The sequence below is a fragment of the Acipenser ruthenus genome, chromosome 10 (genome assembly GCF_902713425.1).
Source record: "Acipenser ruthenus chromosome 10, fAciRut3.2 maternal haplotype, whole genome shotgun sequence".
In the NCBI taxonomy this organism is placed as follows: domain Eukaryota; kingdom Metazoa; phylum Chordata; class Actinopteri; order Acipenseriformes; family Acipenseridae; genus Acipenser; species Acipenser ruthenus.
Window position 1 is genome coordinate 44,338,083 of NC_081198.1, and position 11,280 is coordinate 44,349,362.

The 11,280-nt window shown below is 34.6% G+C and overlaps 1 protein-coding gene across 2 annotated transcripts in view; it reads right to left on the minus strand.

Annotated features, from left to right (window-relative positions):
* Positions 1-2,491: 2,491 nt before the first annotated feature.
* Positions 2,492-11,280, minus strand: part of LOC117400358 (acid-sensing ion channel 4-A-like) — a 139,373-nt gene continuing 130,584 nt past the window's right edge. Inside the window, exons 4-10 of one of the 2 annotated variants that reach the window (XM_034000206.3) lie at positions 10,770-10,920; positions 10,295-10,351; positions 8,449-8,608; positions 8,129-8,220; positions 7,903-7,982; positions 6,798-6,902; positions 2,492-6,020 (exon numbers count right to left, since the gene is read on the minus strand). In XM_034000206.3, the coding sequence (XP_033856097.2) occupies positions 5,907-6,020; positions 6,798-6,902; positions 7,903-7,982; positions 8,129-8,220; positions 8,449-8,608; positions 10,295-10,351; positions 10,770-10,920 (759 nt within the window). In that variant the 3' untranslated portion in view covers positions 2,492-5,906. The remainder of the gene's footprint in view (positions 6,021-6,797; positions 6,903-7,902; positions 7,983-8,128; positions 8,221-8,448; positions 8,609-10,294; positions 10,352-10,769; positions 10,921-11,280) is intronic. The other variant, XM_034000198.3, reaches the window with a different exon arrangement.

Sequence of the window (11,280 nt, forward strand, 5' to 3'; positions counted from 1 at the left end):
TAAACGCTTTTAAACTGTAGGGTTTTATACACACGAGTGTTTTCCAGTGTTATTATTCCAGAAAAAAAGGTGAGGAATGGCCTATGTCTAAAGTTTGAATTAAATATTATTGAACAGCTTATTTTCTCTGGGGTCCTGTTCCCTGCCAAATTTACAGCTTGGTTGGACATCTAGTACAAGTGGCTTGACCAAGGTCATTGCTGAGATGCTGAGAGTTTTCTGTAGCAGGTTAACCACATGGTTGCAGCAAATTACAATGAATACCCTGTAGATATTTACTGCTGTGCTAAAATAATATTAAACGTACCAGTAAGTGCACCTTTTATGAATGTAGTCTTGTTTCCATGTTCAGATGCAGTAATAAACGACTTATGCAATCCAGTAATTCATTGGCCTGATTACTCTTGTAAGGAAATTTGATAGTCTATATTAATATTTGGGATTTATGGTACATTAATATTTGGGATTTATGGTACATTCAATGGAGAGATATTGAGCACAGAGTTTAGGTGGGATATTTTGGAATGCAGGGTCTGTCTCCAATAAATTACAGTTTGGCTGGAGAGACAGCAAATATGACCATTTATGGGCATTTGTGGAAAGGGTCTCTGTTCTGCTCTGTTTTGGTTGCATGGGGGGATGGGAGAATCTCAGAGATAACAGACTAGAGGAATGTTTGTGAGGCTTGGGGACTGGCCACATACACAGGTTTAGGTGGGGAAGGTTCTCAAATTATGTCATTATAGGGGAGTGTTCTATGTTATTCCAAAGTGATTGCAGCCATGGTCCATGGCACAGATTCCATCTGCTATGACCCAGAGCATTTGTCTCTGCTTTCTTCAAAAAGTTCTATTCTTGTATTTCACCAATAAACATATTTTTGTCTTCACTAATATTGTTTTTCAGGTTTCATCAATTTTTCCTTACACTCTGCTAAGAACACTTGTTAGTTACTTTGAGTTTAGTCTCATTCAAAAGTATGAACACTTGTTAGTTACTTTGAGTTTAGTCTCCTATACAAAAGTGTTATAAAAAAGCAGTGTCTTCTTACTGGTTCAAATGCATTCCATTTCCTAGTATCAATGGAGCACCATAATAGAACATTAAGGACTATTGTATCACTGGACCATTTAACTTATTTTTAGGGTTTAATTAGCACAGCACTGATAATGCGTTAATCGGATTAAAAAAGAAAAATGACAATCTCTAGTGTTGTCTCTGGAAGCAAGGAGAACTCTGCTATGTTTTCTTTGCTATTGATGGCCTGGAATTTGCCATTGGGATATCCCATCAAAAGGTGAGGCATCTGTAAGTCATTCCCCAATGGCCAGGTATTTTCTGCTAATAATTAATTACAGATTATATTGTTGGAAACACATGAGAGATAATGAATTACACATAAGAATCCTGATATGTTTGTGATCTCACAACCAAGAGCGGTTGTATGTAACAAAATTATTCCACACATTTTTTCTTTCATGTACATCCACTGTTTTAGTTTCAAATGTGAAGTTTTTAAATAAATGAAGCCTGGAAAACTAAACTACATGCAAATAATAAGGGATTTGCAAGAAAGTTGTTTTGCAAATTTGAGGCTAGAAAAATGTTTGGTTTACCTTTAATACCCAGAATCACTTTGAATGTGACCTTTGCACTATTGCTAAATTCATCACAAAGAAACTCCTCTGTCAGGTAATTGCTCCTGTGATTTAAGCAATATCTTTGATGTCAAATGTAGTAGCAACCAAGATTGTTCCTATAAATACTAAATGAAGAAGGGACCTTGAAGAGTCACACTCTGTCTAACTAATATCCCTGGGTTTCTGCAATCTTTCCCCTTCTATTACCTCTTTTCCTACATTTGTTTCTATTTATACTTAACCTGCTGGATAACTTCATATATTGGTCATGATATAACCAATTGTTAAATCCAATTATCTCTCTATAGCAGACGCCTTTATCCAAGGCGACTTAAAGAGACTAGGGTGTGTGAACTATGCATCAGCTGCAGAGTCACTTACAATTACGTCTCACCCGAAAGACGGAGCACAAGGAGGTTAAGTGACTTGCTCAGGGTCACACAGTGAGTCAGTGGCTGAGGTGGGATTTGAACCGGGGACCTCCTCGTTACAAACCCTTTTCTTTAACCACTGGACCACACAGCCTCCTGTATGTGTTCTAAAGAGAAAAGGTTGTGCCATAATATGCAGTGACACTTCATGTTGACTCACCTGCAGCTGTCAGGGATGTTCTGTTCTATAGGTTAGAGCAGTAAGGTAATGCAGACACACCACATCTGGTTTACAGTATCTTTCATAGTCGATGATAACTATCATTGTTCACGCTGGATGATTACTGTCATTCAAACAGCAGTGTGTTGTTTGTACATTATTTATAGTTTTGACCACCACTTGTAGACAGTCAACTGTTACCTATTTTTTTTTTAATCCATTCTACATGTTTGTCACTATTTTTACAAGAAACTGATTGGCATATTTCTTTTTTACGTGTAACTGTTTAACACATCACATATTGGACATATAAATGTTCAGTTATACAAATTCAGATTTTTTTTATTTGTTTGTTTATTTATTTATTTTTTAATTGCCATTACATTTATAAAACGTGTTTAACTAATAAATAACAGTAGACTCCTGTACAGAATTAACTTCTCCTGCAATTTCCATTCCATGGTTTTTCTCTCATTAGATGTTTGTGATTTTGTTTTCTGTTTAAAAGATGTAATTTCAGTAATTCTTTATTTCAGCCTTCACAGTAACTCCCTGTGTACCCCCACAAATATCTCTGCTATGTTACAGTTTCTTGCTTAAAGTGTTTCTAGCGAATTAAATAACTCCATAAATCTTACCTGTCATGCACTTTCATTAGCTACTACATAGGCCTCACATGTGCAGTTTTAAAAAGCACACATTTATATTTTAAAAGAATATATCTGGTATGTACTAGGTTGAAGGTGTGCTAAACAGACCTTCTTGCCTCTTAATTGCACCAGCATTATTATCAGTGCGCCCCCTTCTTTTGAAGATCTTTTAGTTTAAAGTGTATATAATATTATTAGTAGTATCTGTTTCTTTCAAAGCCTAGCCACTGATTACAAGTGCACAACAAGTATGAAGAATGGCATTATTTTGTTAGCTACCACCATTTCAATCTTGTTATTGTACTTTCTAACACATCATGTAAATTAAAATACACAAGTACATAAAAAGATTGACAAAAATGCACAGATAGTTGATGGATAATACAATTTGTGCAATATCTTAAACTGTAGGGATCACAACCTATAAACAAAGCAGCACAAAAATGAGTGAACAACCATAGAATTCACAAATTCATAAATAAATAAATACACTTTTAACCAAGAACAGAAGAAAAACACATACACATTCTACACCATTGAGCTACTGTCCTAGAAATATGATTACGGTTCAATAACTGTATTTTATCAAATAATCTGCACAATAATCAAGAACAGTTTAAATCACTAAAAGTATTAATGACTAGTTCGGATGTGTAAACCAATTTTGTACCTAGGCAGTGATGTTGGTGTTATAAAGTATTTTAAGAAATTATGGTGCACAATAAATGTATACCTTCTCTGAAAAATCTATTTTTATACAGCAATTGGTTAACTGCTGAATCGTAGAGGACAGACCAAAGGTCTTTCCAAAAGGAAGGTGGCAATTACCCAACAGAAATCACGTTATTTTTCATCTAGTTTTCATTATGTCCACCTTAGTATTTCATGTTCTGAAAGAAAGATATGATTATATTCTGATGAGATTACTTAAATATGCATAGACAATATATTGTGCCATTATAGACTTACGTATGATAGAGAACCTTTTAAAAGATTACTTTCACATATATGCTTTCTAAATGTTAAAATGCAGTGTATATGATGATAAACATGCTATGTTTGTTTATAATGATCTACAGATATATATACTGATTTCTCATTTAACCTGCCATCTACTAAACAAATAAGGATGATAAAAATACGTAACTCATGCCAAATTGATTAAAATAACACTGGAAAAATGAGGCTGGAAAAATTACTATTCCATTTACCCTTGATTATTGTGTGACCTGCTTCCAACAAAGATTTGTATAAATAGTTGTCACTGGCAGTAAATCTGAATTGGTATGCACAGAGAACTTGTTCAGACTGCCAGTCTACTTTACTGAAAGAGTGAAACTACTAAAATCAACAATAGGCTTCTGTTTTTTGCATGTATCTGTTGGATGCTACCCCTAATCCTCACATGAAGGATGGGTTAAAATAGAATGTCATAATTCAATTCACTGCCCTTTCACCCATTTATTCATCCATATAGTTTTATTTATACATTTTCTCTTAATAAAATAGGACTTTGGAAGGGCCTAAATCAAATACATTTAACTGGCTCATCTTTATACAGATTGACCCAAAAGTCGTACATCACTGTAATTCCCTATATTCTTCCAAAGGATAATTTGTAATACCTACAATGTTAGAAAGTTTTCAAAACTCATGTCTCAGGCACACTGAGGCATATTTGAACAACAATTTGAAAACTGACTGTGTGGCAAGGCAAAAGCCCTGCTTGTGTAAATAGTGTGTACGGGAAAGTTAGGTTGGCAGGGACGGGGTTAATTCTGTCCCTGCCAACAATCACAGGTGTGGCCATTCCCCAATTAGGTAATTGAGTGCTAACTGGAGAATGGCCACCTGTATAAGAGAGAAGTGCTTTGCGAAGGAGAAGGCAGTTAGGCATGTGGAATTATGTGTGTAACTGAGCAGCGAAGGTGAATGGCAAGCCTATGTTTGCTTGAATCTTTATTTTGGCCCTTGTGCCACAATTTGTTTGTTCCTTGGTTTTGTGTTTGTCAATTAAACGTGCACATACATGCTTAAACTGCAGCTTTTCCTGACTCTGACTCTTATTTCTGACACTATCCTTCTACAATGCAATAAAAGCAATAAGCCCCATGCTGCTACCTTTTGGCCCTTCTTGTAAATCACCTGTTCCATTCAAACTAACTGCAATTTGTAGATTTCATTAATGATCTGCATGGATTTTATTTATTTTTTTCGTGGGCAGATCAATCAGATGTGAAACATTTTTCAACAGATAATATGTAAGCCTTCCAAGTGACTGAAATACATTTTTAAAATGTGTATTTTCCTATTTATAAATAGCATTACGAAATATAAAATAATGCAATACCTATATATTTTTTTCTTTTTATATCCGATTATGCTAAAATAAAAACAAAGTATTTCAATGCTTTGATTAATTAAGAAAGCAGAACATTTCATTCTTATCTCCATAGCTTTGTGTAGTCCACAAACAGCTTTCTTTGTGAGTGTCAGCATTATGACTCTCAAAGCAAGTATTTTACTTTCCCTCTCCATCTGAACAATGCACATGGGCAGTATATACTTTACATGAACCTCTACAAAAATCAATTAAAGTACTTAAATTACTAAATAATAAAAAGTACAAAAAATTCCATAAATATGCAAAGAATAAATTACAACAACCACTGTCTGCATAAATATTCATAGGTCGTCATTTCAAGTACAGACTGTTCCTTGATAAAGTACACCCTGTCTTACTCAATGCTGACCATAACAATATTTATGGTATCGAAATGGTAAAATAACTAATACATTATTTTTCAAAAAAGGTAGATATCTTCAGTAGGATCACTTGGTGTAATCCAATCTGTGCCTTTGTAAAAGAGGTCTGTTTGCAGCACAAGCTTGGTGCTAGACTTTGGCTGTAGCTTTCACTCATGACAGCAAAAAGGTAGAGCTGATATCTTAAGTCCAAAGGCTTCTAATAAGGCCCAATTCCAGCATGAAAACAGTGCTTGATGAGGCCATAATTCCTGCTGTTTCAGCAGGCAAAATCCTCAAAAACCCCACGGTGAGAGTGGTGGTGATGGTGGTTAGGGAGTATAGTGCCAGAGTACTCTCCTCCTGGGTGACTCCTCTGTGTCTCACAAGAATCCTGAGACAACACAAAGAAGTTAAGATGCATGTACAGAAGATATACTTTATACTGTATTATTATTTTTACTGCCATGACATTTTCTATGTTTAAAAACGGATATAGAAAGCCAATAATAGAATATTTAAAAACAGTTGTTTAGCAATGATAGCCCTGTAACCACAGTAACAAAAAACACATCTCATAGCTGAGTCAGCACTATTAAAATTAAATTAGTATAACTGGATACAAAAAATACGATGTGGATATTGAAGAATATGGTATCAAAATGAAATGCATTACAGTAACTGCAGACGTCAATGTGTATTGTAATGCAGTGCACAGTTTTGTTCAGGGTGACTGCTGTGAGGAACATTTTGCATGACTGCCTTCCTGACCACCTGGAGAAGATAAACTAGTGCTGAGAAGAGATGCAGGAATCAACAATAAAGGGGCACAGTGCTTTATTGTACCAGGGAAACTGATTTCAAATGGCAACTTTACTAACCAGTGTATAAAACATGTACAGAAAGTAAGCAATAAGCAGTTATATATATTTTTTTTGTTGTTGTTTTCCTCTACAGGAAAATAATATATTCAAACTGCAGTATAAAAAATGACCTTGAATATCAAAAATGAAAAATGTACTCAGCAGTAATACGCTTTTCCAGCAAATATGTGCTCCTAAAGACAACGTATAGGAACTTATTGCACACCCTGTACTGTGTTAATGCTTACTTAGTGGCAAATTCTATATACATATGTACATGGAATGACATACGTATAAACCAAACTTACTGGGCGTTTCATGTTATCCAACCCCAGTGTTACTACACTGTCAGACTGCTCCTTGGTGGGATCTTTCCGTGGTTTTACAAGCCGGTGAAACTTATCTCTAGCCACCTGATATTCAGAAAGAGATACTTATAAACAACTGTGCTGAAAACACAAGAGGGTTAGATTAGCAACAAACCCATCTTGAGGGTTTAAGAGTTCAGTGTGGGTGGCTCCTGTGGAAATCCTGCACGCCGTGTGGAGTGCAGGATGCACCCTATAGCCTGGAGATCGCCGGTTCGAGTCCAGGCTATTCCATTGCCAGCCGTGGATGGGAGTTCCCAGGGGGTGGCGCACAAGTTCAGTATGGGTTTAGGGGTTTAAGACAGTGGTCTTCAGAAGCATTACCAAGCAGGATTATACCTTCATGACAAACTACTATACAAGTAGTCGAGAAATTTATAGCAACCCTCTGGTAAAGACATCAGCATGAGTGCTGTGTGCCGTTCTGGTATTGTAACATTATGTTTTAAGGAAGCCCAAGGAATTATATAAAAAAATACACTTGCAACTCATGTATGAATACAAATGAAAGTGATCCATTCAAATAAAAGGAAACCTTTTTGGTTGCATAATGCATTACATAAAGCTAAAATTTATAAAATTATATAAAGATGAAATAAAGCTTACAAAACTATTACAATCTTATTATTATTATTATTATTATTATTATTATTATTATTATTATTATTATTATTATTATTATTAGTAGTAGTAGTAGTAGTAGTCGTAGTAGTAGTCATAGTAGTAGTGATAAACTTTACATCTGTATAAACTACAGAAGTTTAGTCTTATCATTTACAGTTGTTTTGTGAACCATGACCAAATTATATCAAAATAATCTTCAAATCATTTTGATTTATAAAGAAGAACATTTTTTAAATGATGTATCATAGCAGGTGTAAAAACTTAGGGCAAAACATTGTACATCACTTTCCATGGCAAAGTCCCACCTAGCACCTCATATTGATCAAAACTGATCCCAATGTCTTGCATGTATTTTCTCACTGCTAATAAATGGGAGGTACCATGTTCAAAATCATTCGAGGTAAGGAGTTGGTGGGCTTACCTCAAAGATGTAATCCAGTATTTCCAAAATTGTAAGAATGCTCGCCCCAATAAACAATCCCATTTGACCTCCAATGTCACCTGATTGATAAGATAAAATTAATCATATGTCTGTATTATATATATATATATATATATATATATATATATATATATATATATATATATATATATATATATATATACACACAATACAAAAAAATAGTTAATGAAATGAAAATACCCACCCAGCAAGCCTGCCACATCATATGCTTTCTTTTGTTCAATTGTTTCATAATTAAGGGCTTCAAAGAAAATATCCAAAACCAGAAAATTGTCTCTGTAGACAAAAAAACAATGCAATATTTTGATAAATAAATAATAAAAATTCACCACTTTTGTGTGTTTTGACCTGTATTCAATCTGTATTTTGTGTATAGCCATCTGAAAATACAGTTTGACATATTTTCTTTATTAATTCCCTCCATTTTTATTCAAGTGTAAACAAAGATAAATGTTTTTTCCATTGTTTGGTGTCACTGTATGTAACGTTTGAAAGAATAGTTACCTGATGTACTCCTCAGAGTGCTTGTATTTTTTTGATAAGTAGCGAGCAGATCCTTTGCTGGGGATTTTTACCATTGAAAGTTCCTTCCCGTAACGGGTCAAGTCACATGGAGTTTCACAAGTGCAAGTACTGGACTCTTCAGTGTTCTTTATAATTTCAGCTGCAAGATAATACAGAAGACTTAGTGTAAGGGTACTGGTAAAGCTATAAAGAGCTGCAATCTTGCATTGTGAAACCGATATCAAGGTTTAACAGCTACAGCCTATTCATATCTACTTTTCCAACAGTGAATCTCTTACAATTCTGTCCTTCTCCTTTCTGAGGTAATTATGAACATGCTTCATACACAGCTGATAATAATACACAAGCCTCTATTGTTCAAAGATTGCTTTTTTGTATATAGAAAATATATTGGTTAGAGGGACCACCAGCAACTGGGGTGAAATGTGATCAGGAAATCAAAATTCTGCATTTACTCAAAACTCAGTAAAACACTTAGATACTTAGATGTACCATCTTGATTTCTAAATCAAGCAGTCAACATAATTTGAGTGTTCTGTAATCCAAGTCAAACACATTTACATTTAAGGGAGATACTAAAATTAGGATCTGTTTGAATACAGTAGCTTCAAATAATGGTTGTTAAACCAAGGGTCAGTAAGGTTAAAATAATTTAAATTATGTTCAGTCATCCAGTAAACGGTGTCTATATATTCTTTGAACAAGGAAATTAAATGCCAAGGCTTTGTAGTCTAGAGAATAAAGACCCCATACATTCTATAGGCACCGGTGTGTTTTTTTTCTTCTCATTAAATTAAGGATTAATATGGAATCACAATTATTACGAATCTGAGATCAAATGTTTTTTTTTTCAATACATATGAAACATTTCATTGTTCCAACCATTAATTTGAAATTACAAATGCAGCTAGTGCATTTTCTGTATTATTAATATGTTACAAAGTCAAAACAATGTGGCAATAAAAAGGTTATTTTTTACTGAACAACATCAATAATGGAACTTGACAAGGAGAAAATGATGGCTAAATTTAAAAAAAAAAAAAATACTGTATAAGCTCACCACACATATCAGCTTAATTATACTGCTTAACACTACAGGGATGCAAGGTAGAGCTCATTAGCTTAAAGCTGGCATTCATCTTTTTGAAGTGTTTGAGGCACTTATCCTGCCCAAGCCTGATAAGACTTATAATTACCTGTAATTAAATAATGCTTATACTTTTAAGAAGCTATGGAGCACATTTAGTAATGCAATGGGGAGAATGAGCACTTATGCAGGTCTGTTTTAAAGTAGGGGTGTAATGATTCATTCTTTGTCAATTAATTGTGATACTTTCTTCCTGATATATCATATCGTAATAGGTGTATGATAAATCAAAACAGGTGTAGGATAAATCGCAATAAATGATCAAAAGCACTACGTAGCTACCTTTAGTACGAGTAATATAATTTACTGTTGATTATTTAAGTTGTGCCTTTTAATAAAATAGTCCTTTATTGATAATTATTTGTATTACACACCACAAAATGTAGCCCAGTAGGAGTATCACATGTATCATATTAAATTAAATTATTGTCTGCTTGCCTGCATATAGTGATGTGTATTGTATTGTGATTTAGTCCCTACAAAACAGCAAACTTCCTTTAGATCTATAGTAACCCCTCTGGAGTTTCCCCCCAGGGTAAATATTAAGTACACTAAATACAATTAAAAATAACATGGGGAGAGGTCGGTGTTAAAGTGGGTTTATAAGTATAAGGACCGCTGTTTAGATCATAATTTAGTCCTGTTCTTAATTAGTTACCAATAGGAAAAGAAACTTACTTAGTGCATTGTCAACACATTCTGTGTAATCATGGGGAGAGCAGATTTTTTCATCACCTTCAAAAACAGAAAAACAGAAAACACGATGATTCACTTATTGTAAACTATCAACTCTTGACACTAAAAATTAAACCAATACTTTATAGGACGGTTCAAGTTATCAATGCAAACAAGTTGTCAATGCAAACAATAGATGATAGTCCTAAACATTTGTTTTTCATGAAGCTCAAGGTCTAAACTGTAAGTCATTTACCACTTTAAATGTCTCGTTAAACTGACTAATTATGTTGTTGGTAACGGGGTTTCACTCAAGTCATTAAAGACAGCAGTATTTATTTATTTATTTTTTTGTGTGAAATGGTTTTCAAGTGTTTAATCCAATGCATTTAGTCTGGTACAGAATGGTGTTGTTAGGAGTCTACCCCCTTAAAATGTCTGTAAACTGTCATACTTGTACATGGCAGAGATTAAATACCTGGCACATGAACCATCCTGCAGCTGCATTTTCTGTACACTTCCTCTTTCTCACACTTGAGACGGCAGGCGCTGATGCTGTAGTTATACCCGGGAATGGTTGGCTCTGCAGTGGGGCGGCACTTTCCCCAGGGCTCAGGCAGGTATGTCAGCTTAACAGAGTAAGAAGGGGGGGTGGGGAATAATTTGACACAACTGTGGCTTTTCCATTGTTGTATTATTGGAAGCACGGTTTCTCAGCATAATGGCAGCACAGTACAATCAAATAAAAGCTGATCTTAAACTGAGGCTCTTCACTCTGTATTTGAGACCATGGCACTCATTCACTAAAAATGTATTTGCTTGGGTACAACAAAGCAATTTATTTACTTGTTTCTCACCCTAGATACATTTTTTCCCTCTGTTTTTCAGCTTGCGATAGCATAGAAATTGAATCTCCCTATTTAAATGGGGTGAATTGTCTAATGCATGCCTCTTGCAGCGAGGTACTGGTCTGTTGCAGATCAAAAAGC